General features: G+C 46.7%; 1 protein-coding gene across 1 annotated transcript in view; it reads right to left on the bottom strand.

Moving 5' to 3' along the window:
* The window catches only part of SORCS3 (sortilin related VPS10 domain containing receptor 3), a 516,588-nt gene that overhangs the window by 139,977 nt on the left and 353,774 nt on the right, over positions 1–22,837 (bottom strand). Inside the window, exons 12-13 of the mRNA XM_084841986.1 lie at positions 4,741–4,817; positions 4,540–4,631 (exon numbers count right to left, since the gene is read on the bottom strand). Coding sequence (XP_084698112.1) covers positions 4,540–4,631; positions 4,741–4,817 — 169 coding nt within the window. The remainder of the gene's footprint in view (positions 1–4,539; positions 4,632–4,740; positions 4,818–22,837) is intronic.

Below are 22,837 nucleotides of genomic sequence, written 5' to 3' on the forward strand. Positions count from 1 at the left end.
GAATTTGCAAAGAATGAATTCCTCAAGGATCCCTAATGGCCTCTATGAATTGCTAACAGAAGAGAGAGAAGTACATAAGAAGTATGCATCTCCCTTTAAATCTGGTCATATGATTATTGAGCAATATTCAGTTAGTTTAGATCCACAAACACAGAGGCCTGTGTTTTGGAATCAAAGATTTAAATCTGTTTGACAATATAGCAGGGTGCTTTATTGACTAATTCATTTTATTTTAATGTTTCTATCCCAGTTGACTGCCTGAAAACAGGCTCTTGAAACAGCTCAGTGTACAAAACTCCTTCTCCCCTTTTCGTTTTTTATCAGTGGCAGGTACTAGGGGTAGGGATGGCGGAGAATTTCTCCCCGAAACTTCGGGGGGCCGAGCGCCAACGTATTCGGCCCCCCGAACAAGTTTCGGGGAGAAATCCTCCGCACCCCCCCGCACCCCGCACCCCCCCCCCCGGGACGGGACTTACCTTCCCTGAATGTCCCTCCCGGCGGCGGGTCCGGCTGGCGGTTCGGCCAGTGTTCGAGCAGGGCGGGAGCGGCAGCCGGTCTTTCGACCGGTTGCCGCCCCCGCCATTGCAATGAAAGAAAAAAAAAAAACACGTCCCCTGATAGGCTACGTGACGATTCACGTAGCCTATCACGGCTAGATCTGGAAAGTCAGCCGTGATAGGCTACGTGAATCGTCACGTAGCCTATCACGGGTGACTTTAAAAAAAAAAAAAAAAGCGTGTACGCGAATGGCGGCCCCCACAGGGAGCCGCCATTCCCCTTCCTTATTTGGTCGCTGTAGTCTATGTCAATGTTTACGTAGACTACGGCGAAAATAAGGACAACGCAAATAGCATTGCCCTTATTTTCGCCGTAGTCTTCGTAAACATTTACATAGACTACAGCAACTAAATAAGGAACGCGAATGGCGGCTCCCTATGGGGGCCGCCATTCGCGTACGCGCTTTTTTTTTTTTTTTTAAAGTCACCCGTGATAGGCTACGTGACGATTCACGTAGCCTATCACGGCTGACTTTCCAGATCTAGCCGTGATAGGCTACGTGAATCGTCACGTAGCCTATCAGGGGACGTTGTTTTGGTTTTTTTTTACTTTCGTGTTCGCGGCCGGGCGAGGCGGGAAGCCTCCTCCCCGGCCTGAATTTCGGCCGGGCGAGGCAGGAAGCCTCCCCCCCAGCCTGAACTTCGCGGGGGGAGCAGCGAAGTGCTCCCCCCCACCGCGAACAAGCTGCGAGAAAAGGTAAGTGACTTTCGTGCACCCCTAACTAGGGGTCTCAAGGGCCACCAGAAAATACTTAGGGGAATGCCTGCAGACCGCACTTTTTGAATGCCTGGTTTAGAGCAATTCAGTATAGATGACCATGCTTAGATACATGGGAAGGTGCCTTATACTGAGTCAGACCATTGGTCCATCTAGCCCAGTATCGTTAGCTTGGTAGCACCTCTCCAGGGTTTCAGGCAGGATTCTTTCCTAGCCCTACCTGGGAATGCCAGAGATTGAACCAGGGACCTTCTGAATGCAAAGCAGGTGCTCTACCACCAAGCTATGGAAAGTTATATAAAGGTGAAAAACTAGAGTGGTCCAAATCTTTATAGGTATCTTGACATCCTTGATGGACTACAAGACATCACCAAAATGAAGAACCCTTTTCATGGAGAGTGAACTGCTTCATGAAAAGTGCTCTCCTTTAGCTCAACTCTAGTGCAAAGCCACCAGAATGTTATTATACCCTTCAAACATTACGTTATTCATCTGCTCACAGTGCTTATCACTTGACAATCTGAACATCAGTAGTCATGGAGTGTTTTATCACATAGCCTTGCTTTAGTGAAAGTTTCCATAATCTGGGATGGGCAAACATGTCCATGTCACTTCGGCATGGTTCTTCTTTCTTTTCTTTTTTACCCACAATTCCTTTCCAATTTTGTATTAATCAGTTATATTGTTAAAAACTGATCGTTAATAACTAAATAGTCTCAAAACACTATTCAAATACATATTTTAATACACAATGTGTATTTTCTCTCAAAATATTCATTTAAATATATATATTTTCATTTCTTTAAGCTGCTGAGACTGGTGTTGTAACACTTCGAGAAGTGGAAAATCTGATGGACAGCTGAATTCTGATCTACAGGGTAGTCTGAGAGGTGCAGAACAGGACATTTTGTATCGGAATTGGCAAATACCAAATTCCTCAAGGAAACTCTAACCATAATGGTAACCCTAACCATAATAGTACAGTAACCCATGTTAGAGGAGCTAAGAGACACTGACCTGTGGGAACTGACAAGACATCAACCTCCTGAATATGTGAAATCACCTACAGAATATATTCCAGTGTGAAAGGCAGAACTTTCAGTTCACTGGGATCTTTAAGTGGCCCACATCAATGTTACCAATTGAAGGGTACTTTAATAACTAAAGTAGAGGAGATACTTGCACATTATAACTGTGGTAAAGCTGTATTATTATTTGATTGAAAGACATAATCTCTCATTTTGTACAGAGAGTCACAAGTGTCCATCTGCAAGATTATTTGTATTCACACACAGGGTGTTTGGATGTCAGCTCCTGAAAGCTCTTTCCCTGTAATTTTCTCCATTAACAGCTTCAGAAATTGGAGTAGGTCAGCCCATTAGAAGAAGCACAACACCCACATTTATTTTATGGAAAACAGTGCTAATTGTAAGTATGAATGGAAATTCATCTTCATCACTGTGGGCAAAGAGGATTTTGTTTGCTTGTTCACATGACATATAACAAAAAGAAAAGGCATTGCTAGACATTTGCATAGAATATGTGACTGCTCTGTTGTTCTGATTTGTGTTTACTACTGCTTAATTAAGACTGCAATCCTATGCACTGGGAGTAAGCCCATGAAACATCGTGGAGCTTACTTTTGTTCTAATTTTGTATTATTGCAATTTTAACTTTTTGTAACCAGACCTGGGAACCTGTTGAAGGGTGAAATGAAAGTATGCATAACATTCATAGGAATTAACAAATCTTTGTCTCTCTGTTTCTTATTTTTTCAGTCATAAGTTTGGTTTCAGTTTGTCCCAAACATTGAGAATTTTTCCAATCTTATGTTCAGTTCACCCCAAACTTTAAGATTTTTTGAAGTTTGCATAAAAAATTGTATGTATTTTGGTACACATTTCTCCCAATATATGCATTATTTTGCCTAACATACATGATCTTTGCAAGCAATGTCCTTAACATAATGCATTTTAAACATTCTTTTCATTAATATATGCATCTTTGTGTGCACTTTCCCCTAAAATACAGATTTTGTATGCATGTTTTATTGGTGAACACACCATTGCAAAATTCAGAGGAGTGTGAATTTCAAAGGATAACTGAACGTCATTTCATGCATTAGTTCAAAAGTGTGAAATTTGGAAAGTTCTGACTGAATTTCTCCCTATCCCTAAACATGCATAGGATTGTGTTGTGTTTCATATAGTTGGGTTATTGCAGAGTTGTTGTTATTTATTATTATGTTTTGTAGAGGTTTTAACATGTATTTGGATTTCAGTGCTCTTCACTGCCTTGCAGATCCTTTTGGTTCAAAAGTGTTGGGCATAAATATTTTAATAAATAAAAGATAAAAAAAAATAAGATAGCCACAAGCAAGTCAGCTTCATTCACCTATTCCACCCCACCCTCACTTGCTGGTAAGTTTCTCCTTCCTACTGGCAGATGTAGGGAGGCATTTGTTGGGAGGAGGGAATGGCTTTTAAACAGAATATTTATAAGACTGCGGAATGAGGTACATATTCTCTAAGCTAGGAGATAATGGTTCTAAATCATCAAGGATAGGCAGGCAGATAATGTATGCAAGAAAGAAGAATTCTCCCATACAGCAGAGTGACAATGAAATCAGGCAGGTGGCACCCAAATAGAAGGGCTTTTTGGTTGTGACAACCTCAGGAAAGCCTCAGGAAAACTTGCCTGGCATTAACTGTAATCTTATTCTGGCACCCGATGAAAACATTCTTATTTGCCCAGGCATTCTAGCATGTAGTGTGAGCTAGTCTTAATGACGGTTTTATGTGCTTTGCTGCATTTTACTGCTGTTGTGATTCTGTTCTGCATTTGTATGCATTAAATGGGTTTTAAATGTGTTATTGTTTTATAATTTTTAATGTACATTGCCCTGCAAGTTTTACTGAAGGGTGGCATAGAAATCTTTTAAATACATAATATGAGCAGATGATTAAGTCTGCTAGAAATTTTTATGAAGAAAGCATAACCACCACTTCATCACTGGCTTGGCATCTTGCCTTCTGGTTACTTCTTTTATATGTACAAAATCATTTCCAGGTGTCCTTGACTTTATCTGGGACTGTGTTTGTGAAAAAATGCAAGAGAAAAATAGAAGCCCTTGCAGAGTTTCCACATTGTCTAATCATATTACTCAACAAAAAGAGTCATGCAAGAGTCAGTTCTAGGTCTGCCAAGGGAAGGATCCATCCTTCATTAAGGAGCATGTTCTCAAGTTTAAGAAAACATCCTTACCACAAATGGCGAATGGGCATTGATGTGTGTTTCATAGCTACAAGGGCTCCACCCCAGTCAAGGAACCATACATTGTATTCTTCCTCAAAGATCTGCAAACACAAAAAGTACAACATGAATTGTACTCCCAAAACTCATGAAATAGTTGGGAACGTTTTGCAGAAAATCCAGTTGTTCCCTGAATCTTCCAACAACAATTACCTGTCTCCAAGAATTTCCACCATCTGAAGAAATAAACATGCCAACCTCAGTGTATGACAATTCTGGCCCCACATTGCCTGAAATACAAACACATGGAGAGATATAATAAGCTCATGTGTGGCTACAGAGGAACCAAACTTTTTCCCTGAACAGTCAACTGCTGAAAGCAATGCTTTTATTGTTTTAATTCAGAGGATACTGGAAACCAATATGGGGCTGGTGAAAGGACTGAGTGATGAAAACTGTAGGACATGTGGAATTAAATAACTAAAAAATATGGCCCTGTGGCTTTATATTTACAATGAATCATACTGTGCTTTATTTGCAATACAAGAAAATGTAAAAGGAGATGATTTCCTATGAAAGAAGACATGGGAAGGGGTTTTTTTTACATTTAACAATGGGTTTTTGTTTTACATGTAATTGTTCGTGGTTGTATGTGTACTCATAAAGAGCATGCATGCAAACAAGACTTTTAACTAGATAAAGCTTTTTTTAACACAACTTGGTACTCTAGCCAATTAATTTACATGTATAGCATTCGTGCACTGATCACATAATTGAAATAATTGGATTCAGGGAACTTAATTTTTCCCTGCTTCCCTTTTATATTTTTACACAGACTCAGAAGGTAAGAACACGCAACACAAACAGAATCAATGAAATCACTTCCACTGAAACAAAGTTTCTGAACTCCAATCAAGATATATCTGATTCTCCACTGAGTTTTTTCAATATATATTTGCTCAACACAACTGATCCCTAAAACCCACATGGCACCCGAGCGCAGAGATCTCTTTTCCCTGGCTTCAGAAAATATGCTGGGAATTTACTGATGTCACAGACCTGACAGCAATGTTGGCATACTGGTCTTATCCCCACCCCCCACCCCCAGCTATTGCTAGGGATGGATGAATCTAAGTTTCACTTTCTCCCTGTTCATCTTTTTAAAATCTATCAAGTTCATTCCATCCTGTTTAAGAAGACATTTGGGCTTTTTGATAAGTGCTTATCAAAAATGAACCTAACAAAATTCTCACCCCATTTGCACTGGCTAAATACAAAAGATACAGCTATTCCCAATGAGGAGAGGACCATGCAAGCCTAGTTGAAATCCAGGCTGCTCTAAGGCAAAGCTCAACAGATTATGGCCAGGGAGATTCAATCGAACCACCACCACCTAATGTCAGAACTAGGACAGTAGAAATTCTAGACCTCTCCAGGATCCTTGTTTTATTAAAGTGATTTTAGTGAATTGGGCATTAACATTTAGTGTTGAGGTCATTTAAAATGCCCAGTTTTGAAAATGCTTCTACATTTTCGCATTCGGTTGGGCAAATGTAATTTTAGCACCAATAAATACAGCTGTGAGATCTGCTGCAACTTGACAGGAAACAGCATTGTCTGAATCTTCTTGAGGAATTGATTCTCCCCACAGCTCTTCGGGGTTCAAATTTAAAGGTTGTAAAACCAATTTGGTCTTGTTGGACAACAGTCTGTCCTTTTTTCATGAAAGCTTTTTGAATGAGTTGGCCAACAAAAAATGTTAATAAATTTGGGGGGGGGGGATGCACACCTGTTTGGCCATGCTGGACTTCAGTAATAATCTCCATACTACAAGTAATCTCCAAATAACCTCTTATCACAACCTCTAAAAAACCTTCATACACAAGTTGGTTGTAAAGCTTTATAGCAAGCAATGACTTAGAAGTGAAATAATCAATACCATATCTATAGTTTCTTAAGCTACATACCCTACAGGGAAGTAAACTTTCAAAATAGTTGTTTATTTCATTGCATAAAAAGGAAAGTAAGTAAAACTAGTCTGTTCAGTTGTGTTTTGTTTTACTTTAAAAATAACAGGAAAGGAAGCATCAACCCCAAACTTCTGTAGCTTCAATAGGAGAACAATAAATATGCACTAATGAAAATGTTAATTGAGCTCCTGACATTTAATGTTTGAAAATGAGGAATTAAAGCCCAGATGCAGCTTGATACATTCCTACATTCCTACCAGTGAGTAGAGTATGCAGCTTGCCAACTTGTAATGAAACTTATGTTGCTGAAAATAAAACCTGAGGCTTAAACGGGGTTGCGATTAATACGAAGTGCCACATAAAAGGTTGTCCTGACATTCTTACTGATATAGGAGTGGCTATATTGCATAAGGTTGCATCAGTGATGGGCAACCTTAGTGATGATGGGCATGTTACAGGCTCTTGCTTGAGCATAAAGAAGATAATGCAATGAGGCTTCTGCATGAGGAAACAAACTCCAACGGGCTTTGGGATCCAGAGGCATGTGCTATATATACCCAGCCCCTATGGTTTGCATCTGTGCAAAAACCAAGCTATGCCATTGCCAACCCAAGTCATCATGACCAGAGAAGTAGGGATGGGGGAGAATTTCTCCCCGAAACTTCGGGGGGCCGAGTGCCAACGCATTCGGTCCACTGGCGAAAATAAGGGCAACGCAAATAGCATTGCCCTTATTTTCGCTGTAGTCTATGTAAATCTTTACGTGGACTACAGGGACCAAATAAGGAACGCGAATGGCGGCTCCCTATGGGGGCCGCCATTTGCGTACGCGCTTTTTTTTTTTTTTAAGTCACCCGTGATAGGCTACGTGACGATTAACGTAGCCTATCATGGCTGACTTTGCAGATCTAGCTGTGATAGGCTACGTAAATCGTTACGTAGCCTATCACGGGGCTTTTTTCTTTTTCTTTTGAAGTTCGTGGCCGGGGAGACAGGGCGCTTCTCCCCGGCCTGAATTTCGGCCAGGCGAGGCGGGAAGCCTCCCCCCCCACCCCCCCCTGGCCTGAACTTCGGGGGGAGCAGCGAAGCGCCTCCCCCCCACCGCGAAGCAAGCTGCGAGACCAGGTAAGTGACTTTCGTACATCCCTCCAGAGAAGTCAGTTTGGCTGGCTCCATCTTTCTTCCTCCCAGCTTCACAGCTCCAGCCTCTTACATACAGGGGAACATAGGAAGCTGCCTTATATTGAGTCAGACCATTGGTCCTTCTAGCCCAGTATTGTCACCACTGACTGGCAGTGGTTCTTAAGGGTTTCTGGCAGGATTCTTTCCTTGCCCTACCTGGAGAAGCCGGGGATCGAACCTGGGACATTCTGCATGCAAAGCTTGTGCTCTATAACACGGAGCTATGGCCCCTCCCTAATACTGTCTCAGTCCTGAGGGGGCTTTAGGGACTCTACTCTTAGGATGCTTCCACCCTCCAGGCTCATCTAGCACAGGGGCTGGAACTCAAAAAGCACTCACACTTAAAAACACTCACACAAAGGCCCTGGATCATAAGCTATGTAAGGAACATTACAACTGGACACCTTCTGAGACCACATCAATATGTAGAAGACAGATAAACCAATTTTCTACAATGATTGTGGAGAAATAAAGTGAGAAATGTCTGTGCAGTGGTCTGTTGATAATACAGGACAAGAGAAAGTACCATTCCATATAGTATGCTCCTCTCTATATAAGGTATCACTGTTTATGCATATCACACATAATGGCACCCAATTTAGTTCCTATTTTCTTATTGACAACAATGGCATAGTTTTCCCTTTTACCTCCTTCCCATTCTCTCACTAGCTACGTTCTTTGACCCACAACTTTTTTTTTGAGAGAGAGAGAGGACATTATAGTTCAGTTAGCAGTTTGCTCATTGTAGAGCCTGTCATACTTTTAAAACTGGTTTTACCTCCTTGCAACATACTATTATTTAAAGAGAAAATTATAAATTTATTAATAAGAAAATTGGTTCCTAGTGGATAGCAGTTCTCTTGGGTTTCTTCACTCCAGATTGCATTACTATTCTAATGACTTTTGAATAAAAAAACACTAGCCCCCTTGTCCCTGGGGCTGTCAACTTAAAAGGATAACATTATATTTTATTTGTAACTTCCAGAAGTGGAATGGGTGACATTTTTCTAGAGTTGTAGGGGGTGCATTTCAAGCCCCCTTCCCAATTTGACTCAGCTTGAGTTCTAGTTTCTTGGTGTATGTCACCTGACACATGGCTTCAGCTGAGAGCGCTGCAGATCAGACACATGTCTCTCTCTTTCTATGCCACAGGGGCTGCCTGTATAGGGGGGAGGGGAACTACTGACAGTTCTAGCTAGCACATTCACACCACAGCCAATCATCCTTCTTGACTTGGAAGACTGTACACACCAGAAGGCCAACCTGAAGTAAAGCTTCCAGATCCACTGCCTTCTCCCATTCTGAGCAACCCGTTTCTTTGGGAGACCATCAGGTCCTGTCTGCTTGCTTACCTGTTGCTTGTCTGACTGTCATGTCCCAATTGGAGGAGTCTTCCTCAGAGGAGGAGCTGGAGGTCCCAGAAGCCCAGGATACCCCCGCCCAGGGACTGCCACCAGCCCCACAGGAGCCTGAACCCTTGGGGGAAGTAGCTGCTGGACCATCCAGGTCAGGAGAGGGAGTCTCTGCCTTGGATGCAGAGGCTGAGCCACCCCCTGATCCCCAGGAGTGTCATTGCCTCAAGAGGCAGGCTAGCAGGGCTCCTGTGTGAAGGAGTGCTCACTGTCAGGGTGGACACTGAGCCCATAGAATCCCAGAGTAGTTCTGATTCTGAGGTGGAGCAGCCACTCCTGGGAGAGGAGCGCACTCATCCTTCCCAGGGCCAACAGCTGGCAGAGATTCCTCCCACCAGCATTCCTGACATAGATAGTGGTCCCGGGAGTGAGAGAGCATGGGAAGAGGGCTTGCTGGATGCGCAACATTAACGCAGGGAGTGGCACCAAATGGAGGGCGCAGAAAGGAGGCGTAGTGCCCGGTTGGCGCGCAAGCAACGGTTGCGCCCAGAGGATCCAAGGGAAAAAGGGAGGGACTCTCCCTAGCCCATAAGTTCAGGGTCTGCCAGTGATTCTCCTTCAAGTGGGAACCAACTGTTCCAACTGAGTGCATAGTACTCTGCTGCTCATAGCTAGTCGCTAATAGTAGAGTTGTTAAGTTGTAAAAAAGGAATAAAGCTTTGAAAAGAATCCCTTTGTCTGTGTCTGGACTTGGCTACTGGATTAGACTGAAAGAGGCTGCCAAGGAGCCCTTGACACTCACCTGCAGAAGAGGTCTCCTCAGGAGAAAGAGACTCCTCAGGAGTAGGCTCTGGGAAAGGAGCTCTGATTGCTACAGCTGACTCTGGGTGGGGTCTAGCTGGCTTGGGGCTTAAAAGCCTGCACTGGAAACCCAGCTAGGGTTGGACCAACTTGGTCCTTCCAGCCTCTGCTGTGCGCCTGGCCTCCTGTATTGTGTCTGATGCTCCAGTTCCTGACCTCTTGGACTGCTCCATGATCCTGCTTCTGGACTGCATAATGTACCTGACAAATTTACTGTGTTTGACCTCTTGCCTGTCATCTCGACTACTTCTGCTGCTGCCTGCTCTTTGCTGCTGGTGTCCAGATGTCTGCCTGGATTGTTGACCACTCCCATCTTAGCTTAAAACACATTGGACTGAAACCTGTGTGCTTGACCATTTATTTGCTTACTCAACGACTCTATTGCCTTGCTCCCTGTACTTGCTTGCAAACAGGCAAGACTTGCTCTAGAGCAGGACACTGACTCCCTGTTGCCTGCCTGTCTAGTCCAAGGTTCTTGCCTGCCCTTGAGACAGTACAGAACGTCCATTTTGTTTTATTGTGGGTCACCCTCGTACCGGTTAGTAGCTGGGGGGAAGTCACGACAGGCTTCTGTGACCAGGAATATGGCAATTTGCAGGCATTTCCTTGAAATTACAGAACACATTCTGTGTTATACATACAAGTTATCCACAGTGACAACCATTCAACCAGTGTTTTGTTACCTGGGACAGCTCCCACTGAGCTAAGCACTGTGGGAGCTCTGCATAAGGCTGGATGACTGTGGCCATCCTGATGAGGGAGCCTACTGTGAGCCGGCAGCTGCAAACGTAAAGGGGCTGTGATGGCTGTCAGATTAATTACCAGGGGCTGGGCACTGCTGGCATTTAACGTCATAACAGGCTGTCATTGGAATCCTGTGATCTGCTAAAGACAGGTTTCACCGTCACGCAGAGAGCATCAACGCACTGGTTGTGAAGTGTTCTCAAGTTCTTTTTTCTCTTTTTTGGATAGGAAAAACAGTCCATGAATTATGAGTCACAGCTATTAAGATGCTGTTGGATGTACCCCTACAACTAATTCTTTGGCAGCATCTCCATGAAGGTCTAAAGCACAGTAGCCCGAGAATATTATACTCACATACAAAGTTGCTGCCAGTCGCTCCAGGGCAGCCTGCTATGCAAGGAAAAAATTCCCAACAGCAAACAACTACAGTGGAAAGCTTGAATGAACCATCGCTAAAGGAAAAAGGACGCATTATTCCACAGCAACCAAGTTTAGATTCGGCAGAACATGAAATAGTGGTACTTCAAAGGAACAGCTAAAGATCTGGTTGTGCCAATATTTTATTTCCACATTCTGTAACATCATAGGCATAAAGGAAGCAGAACTGATTGCCAATTATAGCCACTATAACAATCCCGACAGTAGCCAAATGGAACTGGTATTTCCAAAATACCCTGTTTCAATACACACCATATTTCCATACACACACATACTTTCCCAGGGCTTTTTCAGTCCTTTATAATTTACCCATCTCTCTTCCAGTATTTTGCCTCCATGTTTTAATATGAGACTGAAATTCTGTGAGCTGTTGAAGATAGCCAGGCACACAGGCCAATAGGCCAAACTGGCAGCAAATAAGTGTGTAGGATTGGGTCTAAGGGTTACTGGGAAGCACAACAGCATGGATCAATGCTATTTCACAGGCAATTGCCTCCAACACCAGAAACAGCGTAGCATGCAAAGCCTTCGCATAGAACAAAAATGGATGGAGAGATAAGACAGAGGGACAGAGAAAGAACGGGAGACAATGAAAGCTGCTAAGCCTTTCAAGCCATAACACAACCTGCTGTGTAGGCACAGTCACTAATGTAATAATAACATAGCAAGGGGGTGCATCCCTCAAAATTCAGAAGTGGAGAGATTTGAGGAGCTTAATTCCATCCCTCCATTTGGGGGGTGGGGAGCTAGCATAGATTTCCACTAAAAACTGCAGCCCAGGAAGGTTTTCTTGGTCGAAATGATTGCAGGGTGGTGATGTGATTAGGCATCTTGATACATAGTGCAAAGAACTTCATTTTACCAGGTGGCAGAGCCACTTTGTTCTTTCCAACCTCAGCTTTATGTTACACCACTGAATACAGCCCTATGTGCCTGTCTACTATAGTATGGTAACCCATTAAAATGGGACTGCAATTGGCAGGCAGTATATTAGGACAGACTTGCACCAGCTGCTTTGCTCCTGCTCTGCACTACCACACTATGCAGCTTAAATCATATTGCATATGTGGTTATAGAGAGGGAACAATGTCCAAATATGCATTATGAACATGTTAATGTAAACCGCAACTGAAACTGGACAGTGATACAGTGCTATCACTGTGATGAAGTCACTGTGACTACATTTTGGCCTTTAATCCAGACACACTTACTTATTTAAACCATTTGTATACCACTAGATTCAAGGTCAGTGAGCAGCAAATATATAATAAAACACCAAAATAGTCAATAAAACTATAACATTAAAAATGAAATGAGGCAGCAATTAAAAACATACAGCAAGCTAAGGCATTTCTCAAATTCAAATGCCCAGGGAAATTAGGACATTTTTTAATCTGGCACTGCACTGCAAATAACGTAATGGAGGCTCCAGGAGCACCTCCTGAGGGAGGGGATTACACAAACAGGGTACTGCCACTGAAAAGGCCCTATCCTTTGTTGTTGCAAAGCACACTTCTGGTAAGGAAGGTATGTGGAGAACAGCTTCAGCGAAGATCTCAAAACACAGGCAGGCTGGTATGGGAAGAGGTGCTCCTTCAGGTATTTGGGTCTGAAGCTGTTTAGGGCTTTGAAGGCACACACCAGCATCTTGTATTGGGCCTGGAAATGAATAGGCAGCTAGTGCAAGTCTTTTAAGATTAGTGTAATATGAACAACTTCGATGTACCACTTAAAATTCTGGCAGCCATATTCTGCACTGAGTCATTTTCAAGGGCAGTCTTATGTATAACACATTTCGGTAATCCAACCAGGAGTTTACCAGAGCATTGATCATTGAGGCCAAATTATCTCTGTCTTTGAACAGCTGAAATTGGTGAACTAGCCAAACCTGGTAAAAGGTACACTGTGTCACTGAGGCCACACACCCCAAACTGCAAAACCAAGGCCACACCCCCAAGCTGCAGCCCCATCCAGAACTGGTTGAACACTCATTCCCCAGTCCCAGGAACCATCTACCTACAGTGTCTCTGGCTTGTTGGGAAACAGTTTCAGTTTAAATTTGAATTAGTCATCCAGATCCTTAATGAAACCAGCACCTGTACAGCAGCTGCACAACCTCACCTGACTCAGATGACAAAAGAAACAGAGCCGAGAGTCCTCAGATGACAAAAGAAATGAGCCTCCTAGGGCTTCCCAACAGCATGCTTGAGACCACACCAACAAGCTCAGGTAAGGGGACTGGCAGTCTCTCTTGCCCACAAACCGATACAACAAACACTGAAACCCAGTATTCCACTGAACAAGTCTTCTGCAGAAAGTTGTTTCAGTAATGCATATTAGGTCAGCCCCCCGATCTATGATTAAATTGTATATGGTGGATGTCTTATCATGAAGGGACCTGGCATTAAGTAGTAGCTTCACAAGACTATAGGGCAGGTTGACAGGGCAACTCAAAGCCCATTGGTTGGGGAAGGATCAGAAAAGGAAACAGCTCTTAGATGTCTCACTACCCTTGCTTTCTCTTTGTTCATCCAACTTCCAGAACCATATTTTCCTCAGCCATGATTATGCCCAACCCGCCCCTCTCACTAGACTCATTCCCCAGGCACATACTGTAATTCTAAAATTAAGCAGAAAACAGCCAATAAACTAGAAGCAGTTTAAAACTGGCATTCCATCCAAATCAAAGTGCAACATGTTAAATTATAGTTAGTAAAATGCAGGATAAACAGGAATTTATTTATTTATTTATTTATTTATTTATTTCTATACCACCAAATAGCCAAGCCTTTCTGGGTGGTTCACAAAATTAAAACCAAAAAATGCAGGATAAAACAATATAAAATATAAAAGCATTAAAACCACAATACAATACAACCAGAATAAAACTTAGCAGCAATGCAGAGATTTAAAACACCAAAGCTAAAAGACTAGGAAAATAAAATGCTAAAATGCTTGGGAGAATAAAAAGGTCTTCACCTGGCACCAGAAGGAATACAATGTAGGTGCAAGACAAACCTCTCTTGGGAGCTCATTCCATAGCCGGGGTGCCACAGCAGAAAAGGTCCTCTTCCCAGTAGCCACCTGCCTCACTTCCTTTGGCAGTAGGGATGGACGAAAGTCCCTTACCTGGACCCACACCTTGCTTCGCGGTGGGGGGGAGGCACTCCATCCCTTCCCCCAAAATTCTGGCCGTGGGGGAGGCACCCCGTCCCTCCGGCCGCGAATCGCATCTCCTGTCGGGACGCAAATGGCGGCGGCTGTAGCCGCCGCCGTTTGCGTCCCTGCAGTCAGCCACGATAGGCTACGTAAATGTTTACGTAGCCTATCACGGCTGACTTTGGGGGGAAAAAAGGCGCATACGCAAATGGCGGCATCCATGGGCGCCACCATTTGCGTTCCTTATTTGGGCACGTGTAGTCTACGTAAACATTTACGTAGACTACGGCGAAAATAAGGGGAACGCAAATAGCGTAGCATCTACGCTATTTGCTTTGCCCTTATCTTCTCAGTAGTCTACTTAAATGTTTACGTAGACTACACGTGCCCAAATAAGGAACGCAAATGGCGGCGCCCATGGACGCCGCCATTTGCGTATGCGCTTCCCCCCCCCCAAAGTCAGCCGTGATAGGCTACGTAAACATTTACGTAGCCTATCATGGTATTTTTTGAAAATCTAGCTGTGATAGGCTACGTAAAGATTTACGTAGCCTTTCACTTTTTCTTTTTTTTTTACTTGGAAATGGCGGCGGCGGCCGGTCGGAAGACTGGCCGCCGCCGCCACCGCCAAGCCGCCGCCGGGAGCCGCCGCTGCCAGGGACATTCGACAAAGGTAAGTCCCATCTGGGGGGGGGCAAACCATTTCTCCACCAATTTCGGGGGGCTAAATGTGTTGGCATTTGGCCTCCCAGAGATTTGTGGAGAAATTCTCCGACATCCCTATTTGGCAGGGGCTCATGGAGAAGGACCACTGAGGGTGATCTTAGGGTCTGGGCAGGAGGTGATCCTTCAGATAACTTGGCCCCAAGCTGTTAAGGGCTTTGAATATTAATACCAGCACTTTGAATCAGGCCCAGAAATGAACTGGCAGCCAGTGCAGCTGGAAAAGTACCAGCATGATGTGATCTCATTGGCCAGTCCCTGTTAACAATCTTTCTGCCCTATTTTGGACTAGCTGAAGTTTCTGGACCATTTTCAATAGCAGCCCCATGTATAATGCATTGCAGTAATCCAAGATGAGATGTTATCATAGCATGGATAACTGTCGCTAGGCTATTTCTGTCCAGAAAAGGGCGTAATTGGTATACCAACCTAAGCTGATAAAAAGTGCTCCCTGCCATTGAGTTCACCTGTGCCTGAAATGACAGTTCTGGGTCCAAGAACACCCCCAAACTATGAATCTGATCTTTTAGGGGGAGTGCAAGCCCCTCCAGAACAGGTTGAATATTACCTTGCCGGGCAGACAAACCACCCACTAACAGTACCTCTGACTTGTCTGGATTGAGTTTCAAAGTACTGGCCCCCATCCAGTCCATTACCATGCCCAGGCACTGATTCAAAGCAGCCACTGCTTCACCTGGGTTTGATGAGAAATAGAGATACAGCTGGGTGTCATCTGCATATTGATGGAACCTCAGCGCATGTAGATGTTGAACAGCATGGGGAATCAAATTGAGCCCTGTGGAACTCAATGACATAATTGCTATGGCACAGAACAATAATCCCCTAACACCACCTTCTGGAATTGGCCATCCAAGTAGGAGCAGAACCACTGCAGTGCAGTGCCTCCAAATCCCAACCCAGACAAGCTATCCAGAAGGATACCATGGTTGATGGTATTGAAAGCCGCTGAGAGGTCCAGGAGAATCAACAGTGTTGCGATTCCCCTGTCACTCTACCAGCAGAGGTCATCCCACAGGGCGACCAAGGCAGTTATTTGTTTGTTTGTTTATTACATTTATATCCCACCTTTTTTCCTCTTTGAGGAACCCAAGGTGGCGTACATAATCCTCCTCCTCTCCATTTTAGCCTCACAACAACCCTGTGAGGTAGGCTGGGCTGAGAGTCTGTGACTGGCCCAAAGTCACCCAATGAGCTTCCATGGCTGAGTGGGGACTAGAACCCAGATCTCCTGGCTCCCAGTCTGTCAGGAGCACTCTAGCTGCCTCTTGCAGTCCCCTCCAATAGCCAACTCAAGACACAGATGATGAGGATTCTTTCCAAGGCTTTATTCCTTTATTACTTTATGACTCTTACAGATACTAATCACTAGCGACTAAGCAAGGAACTGCACTGGGGTAGATAGCAGAGTAGCCTAAGCTCCAAGTAAGGCAGTTGGTCCCTGTTTGAAGGAGAAGCACGGGAAGACTCTGAACTTATGGGCTATGGAGAGATCCTCCCTCTTACCCTTTGGTCCCCGGGACGTGACCGTTGTTTTAGCACCAAATGAGCAGAGCGCCTCCTTTCAGCGCCCTCCATCTGTCGCCGCTCCCTGTATCTGCGCTGAGCATCCAGCAAGCCCCCCTCCAGTACTCTCTCACTGCCAGGGTCACTATCTCTCTCAGGAATGCTGGCAGGAGGAATCTCTGCCAGCTGCTGTGCTTGTGAGAGATGAGCAAGCTCCTCTCCCAAAAATTGCTGTCCTTCCTCAGAATCAGAACTACTCTGGGGCTCTATGGGCTTACTTTCCACCCTGACATCATCCCCGCTCCCATGAGGCCCCCCCTCATGCTCCTCCCCTAGTGCCCCAGATTTGTGGGGGTATAGCTGGTGGAAATGCCTCAGCAGCAATGGAGTATGCACATTTTCCACAGGTTCCCAGGATCATTCATCTGGCCCGTACCCCTTCCAGTCCATCAGATATTGCAGGCGGCTGCAAGAAAGGCAGGAGTCCAGAATCTCTGCAACTTCAAACTCCTCCTCCCCCTCCACCAGCACTGGAGGTAGGGTGGGAGCTGGCCGAGCAATGAGGGTCGCCAGAAACCAGAGGGGACAGCAAGGACCGATGAATAACAGGATGGATCTTCATGGAGGGGGGGTGAGCCAGGCAAAAAGCAACAGGGTTAATGTGGGCAGTAATCTGGAAAGGCCCCATGTGACGAGGCACGAGTTTCTTTGCAGGCGAGTGAGAGGGGAGGTATTGGGTGGACAAACAAACCTAGTTTCCCAGTTGCAGAGACAGACCTGGCTGGCACCGCCAGCCCACAGAGGCCTTGTAGGCTGTCTTGGCTTGCTCGAGGGAGTCCCATAAGAGGTGGTGTACTGCTCGCAATGCCTCTAAAAACTCATGGGCTGCAGGCACTGAAGAGCGAGCTAGGGTGGACAGCATTGGTGTGCTCGGTTTGACCGTCCGTCTGTGGATGGTGGGCGGAGGAAAGATGGAGCATCACATGGAGAAGCCCAAGTAGCTCCCTCCAGAAATAGGCAGTGAATTGGGCCCCCCTATCCGAAATGAGACCCTCAGGCCATCCGTGGAGCCAGAAAACATGCACCAAAAAAAGCTCCGCCATCTCCCTGGCTGTGGGCAACCCAGAGCAGGGGATGAAATGGGCCATCTTAGAAAACAAATCCACCACCGCCAGAATAGTGGTCTTACTGTGTGAGCGAGGCAAGTCAGTGATGAAGTCAAGGGAGAGCAGTTTCCAAGGTCCTGAGGGGGTAGGCAGGGGGTGAAGCAAGCCTGTGGGCTTGCCTGAGGGGGCCTTCGCCCACTGGCAGATTGGGCTGGAGGCGACATAGGTCTTGACGTCCTGACACACACGAGGCCACCAAAAATCCCACGTTACTCCGTGCAGGGTCTTGGCGAAGCCAAAATGCCCGGTGCGGGAGTTGTGGCACTGATGGAGGACCTTCTCGCAGAGGGGTCTAGAAGGCACATAGACCCGGCCGGAATGGTAAAGCAGGCCACCTTGCAAAGAGAAGGGGGTAGACTGGGGAGGGGCAGAGGCTAGCCCCAATTCCTCCACTTTTGTGCAGACAAAAGCATCCTGAGCCTGTTCAGAGTGAAGGAGCTCCTCCCAATAGCAAGGCACTGCAGCTGCCGCCAGGCTCTGAGGGGGAAGAATCAGAGAGGGGGAGGGATTCCCCTCACCCCCTGGCTGGAGGTCAGGCTTATGAGAAAGAGCATCTGCTTGTAGGTTGTTGGAGACTTTCACATGGCAAATCTTAAGGTGGAACCGGGGGAAAAAAAGCAACCACCTAATCTGACGCTGGTTAAAGCACGGGCTGTCTGAAGATGTTCCAGGTTGCGATGGTCAGTTCTGACTTCAACTATGTGCTGTGCCCCCTCCAGAAGATGATGCCAGGTCTCCAAAGCAGACTTGATGGCCAACAGTTCCTTCTCCCAGATGGTATAATTCCTCTCAGACATGTTCAGCTTCCTGGAGTGGTAGACACAGGGTTGCAACCTGCCGCCCACCTGATCTGGCTGAAAAAGCACAACCCCAACCACAAAGTCAGAGGCATAAGTTTGCACTACAAAAGACTTCCTTGGGTCGGGATGTAACAGGATCGGCTCAGAACTAAAAAGCTTCTTAAGTTCCTCAAAAGCCTGTTGGGTAGATGCTGTCCAATGAAAAGGAGATTTCCTGCCCTTAAGATGGTCCATGAGAGGAGATGTCAGCCAAGCAAAGCTGGGCAGGAACTTTCTGTAAAAATATGCAAACCCCAGAAAACATTGCAAGTCCTTCTTGGTGGATGGAGCCTGCCAGGAGAGGACAGCCTGGACCTTTGCAGGATCCATCCTGATACTGTCAGCTGAGATAATGTAGCCAAGATAGCCCAAAGAGGTTATGTCAAATGCACATTTCTCCAGCTTGGCATAAAGATGGTGCTCGCAGAGGAGGTGGAGGATGGTGGAGACATGGTGCTGATCGGCGTGGGGGTCCTCAGAAAATATAAGTAAAGCATCGAGATAAACAATGAGGAAAGTGTCCAAATAGTCCTGGAAGATGGCATTCATAAAATGCAAAAACGTGGGGGGGGGGGCGCAGGTGAGCCCAAATGGCATCACTAGGTATTCATATGCTCCGTACTGGGTGCTGAAACAGGTCTTCCACTCATCCCCCTCCCAGATGCGAATCAGATTGTAGTCGCCATGCAGGTCCAACTTTGTGAAAATCTTGGCTCGCCCCAGGTGCTCCAGCATCTCCAGTATGAAGGGGAGGGGGTACTTGTCGGGGATCGAGACCGAATTCAACGCTCGGAAGTCATGCACCGGGTGGAGTTCTCCCAATTTTTTGTGCACAAACATGGTAGGGGCACAGGCAGGGGAAGAGGGGTGAATGAAGCCACGGCTGAGGTTTGTATCCAAAAACTCCTGCAGAGCTCAAAGTTCTGGCTCCGACATTGAATACAGTTGGCCAGTGGGGATGGTCGCCCTCAGAATGAGGTTAATGGCACAGTCAAATGGGCAGTGAGGGGGGAGCTGGTCAGCCTCCTTCTTGTCGAAAACATCCCAAAAAGCCACATACTTCTCTGGGAGGATCACGGTAGCTGAAGAACTTCCAGAAGCAGACGAGGAGGGGGAGGAAAGGGTTAAGGCCTGGGCTGGGACTGGAGCCTCGGTTGGGAGGCAATGCTCCCAGCAGTAGGGAGACGAGAACTCCACTTGCTGAAGCCCCCAAGAAATCTGAGGATTATGCTTAGAGAGCCAGGAAACATCCAGCACAAATGGGTGTTGGGGAACCTTGGCCAAGTGAAACTGAATCTGCTCAATGTGGAACTGGGTGCACAGAGTGAGCGGAGCTGTAATCCGGGTCACCGCGCCTGGAGAAAGAGGATGCCCATCGATGATCTCAACTGCCAAGGGGGCAGGAAGAGGCAGGGTAGGAATCTTGTGGAGGTGAGCGAACATTTCATCCATTAAACTGGTCATAGCCCCAGAGTCCACTAAAGCCAGGGCCTCCACCCCACCCCACTGGGAGGAGCGGAGGTGAACATGCAATAGCAGATGGGAGGGTGGGGGGTTGAGGAAGGCACCCACCTGGTGGGGAACTGACCCCCACACTGGAGACACCCAACAGGCTTGGGGGGCAGCCTAGTCAGGCCTGGGGATGAGGAGGAGGAGGAGGAAGGAGAGGAGAAGGAGGCAGTGGGGCTGTGGGGCTGGCACAGCAGGTTTTGGTGAAATGTCCCAGCTTTCCACACCAAAAGCATCGGCGCTCTGTGCGCCGCCGCTCTAGTTCCTCTGGCAGCAGTGGGGCTCAGGTAGCTCCCAGCTGCTTCGGGGTCTCCTCTGCCCCCACCGCAGGGGCAGGGGGTGAGGGAGGGGCAGGAAATGTGGGGGAATGGGAGGAGGGAAATCTCAACCCCCGGGCCCCGCTGGGTCTGCCGGTGCCCCTTCAGCCAACTATCTATCTGGATGCAGGTCTGGATGAGGTCCTCCAAAGTAGGTGGGCTAGGCATGCGTGCCAACTCATCCAAGATCTCATCGTTCAAACTGTCCAAAAACTGAGCCACCAGTGCGGCATCATTCCACTGTAAATCCTGCATCAGCAAGCAAAAAGTTGTCGCATAGCTGGAAACTAGTTGTTTCCCTGCCTGAGGTGGCAAATCTCCCAAGAAGTCATCTGCGTGCACAGGGGGTCACCAAAAAATCTGGCCATCACTGTCATGAAACCTTGATAGTCCCCGAGCAGGGGGTCATTAATGAGAAGTCCCGAAACCCATTTAGCTGCCATTCCTGAAAGTAGGTTAATGATAAAGCCCACACAAACCTGTTCCGTCAGGAAATCCTCAGGTCGAAGGTGCATGTACAGCTCTGATTGGGCACGGAAAATCTGAAAAAGTCCTTTCCCACCAGAAAACTTCTCTGGCAGAGCCACTGGGCACTTGCGGCAGGGGGGAATCGGGGGTGGTGGGGGTTGAGCCGCAGCTTGCAGAGCATGTACGGCAGTCATCAGTTGAGCAACCTGATCACGAAGAGCCTGGTTCTCTTGCATGATAGCTTGCACCACCGGGTCCATGGCACCCTCCAGAGGCAGCAGGAGCAGAGGAAAAAAAAAGAGGAATGGGGACCAAGCTGTCAGGAGCACCCTAGCTGCCTCTTACAGTTCCCTCCAATAGCCGACTCAGGACACAGATGATGAGGATTCTTTCCAAGGCTTTATTCCTTTATTACTTTATGACTCTTACAGATACTAATCACTAGCGACTAAGCAAGGAACTGCACTGGGGTAGACAGCAGAGTAGCCTAAGCTCCAGGTAAGGCAGTTGGTCCCCGTTTGAAGGAGAAGCGCGGGAAGACTCTGAACTTATGGGCTATGGAGAGATCCTCCCTCTTAGAAGGAATCTCTGCCAGCTGCTCAGAATCAGAACTACTCTGGGGCTCTATGGGCTCAGTTTCCACCCTGACACAGTCCAACTGTCAGGAGCGCCCTAGCTGCCTCTTGCAATCCCCTCCAATAGCCAACTCAGGACACAGACGACGAGGATTCTTTCCAAGGCTTTATCCCTTTATTACGTTATGACTCTTTCAGATACTGATCACTAGTGACTAAGCAAGGAACAGCACTGGGGAAAGGCAGCAGAGTAGCCTAAGCTCCAGGTAAGGCAGTTGGACCCCATTTGAAGGAGAAGCACAGGAAGACTCTGAACTTATGGGCTATGGAGAGATCCTCCCTCTTACCCTTGGGACCTTGGGATGCGACCGTTATTTGAGCACCAAATAAGCAGAGCACCTCCTTTCAGCTCCCTCCATCTGTCATCGCTCCTTGCATCTGCGCCGAGCGTCCAGCAAGCCCCCCTCCAGTGCTCTCTCACTGCCAGGGTCACTATCTATCCCAGGAATGCTGGCAGGAGGAATCTCTGCCAGTTGCTGTGCTTGTGAGAGATGAGCAAGCTCCTCTCCCATGGATTGGTGTTCTTCCTCAGAATCAGAGCTACTCTGGAGCTCTATGGGCTCAGTCTCCACTCTGACACCAACACTCTAGCCACTACACCACACTAGCTCTCCATTCCAAAACCAGGCCTGAAGCCCAACTGAAATGGATCTAGATAATCTATTACATCCAAGAGTGCCTGTAGTTGTCCTGCAACCATCCACTCAAGCACCTTGCCAAGGAAGGGGATGTCGGCCACTGGCCTATAATTGTTAATGTCCTCCAGCTCCAGGTTAGGCTTTTTCAGGAGTGGCCTGATTGCCACCTCTTTTAAAGAGGCCAGCACCAGTCCCTCTCTCAAGGAGGAATTTACAACCTCCTGGACCCAGCCAGATATCCCCTCCTTGTTTGATGTAATAAGCCATGAACGGCAAGGGTCAGACACAAAAGTGGTCAACCAGACTTGGCCAAGCTCCCTGCCTGCATCTTAAGGCTTCAATGACTGAAACTCGTCCAATAAAACTGGACCAGATGTTGCTCTGATCGCCTCTACCAATCGAACTGCATTAATCGTAATGTCCAATTCAAGCACCCTGCGATCTAGATTTTATACAGAGAGAACCCTATTAACCCCCTTCATGGATCACTGCCTTGTTGTAGCAAAGGGGCTTGCGTAACTCAGTGAAGCGATAAGCTATGCCGTGCAGGGCCACCCAAGACGGACAGGTCATGGTGGAGAGTTATGACAAAATGTGGTCCACTGGAGAAGGAAATGGCAACCCACTCCAGTATTCTTGCCAAGAAAACCCCATGGAACATATCACTAGGGATGTATGAAATCCCCTTACCTGGCTCTGCTGGGTCCAATGGGGGGGGAGGCACTCCGTCCCTCCCCCCGGAATCCTGGCCGGCCGGCTCCGCCAGCAGCCGGACATCCAGCCGC

Source organism: Heloderma suspectum, chromosome 3 (genome assembly GCF_057233095.1).
Source record: "Heloderma suspectum isolate Gila_16-S chromosome 3, 16-S_ref, whole genome shotgun sequence".
Classification (NCBI taxonomy): Eukaryota; Metazoa; Chordata; class Lepidosauria; order Squamata; family Helodermatidae; genus Heloderma; species Heloderma suspectum.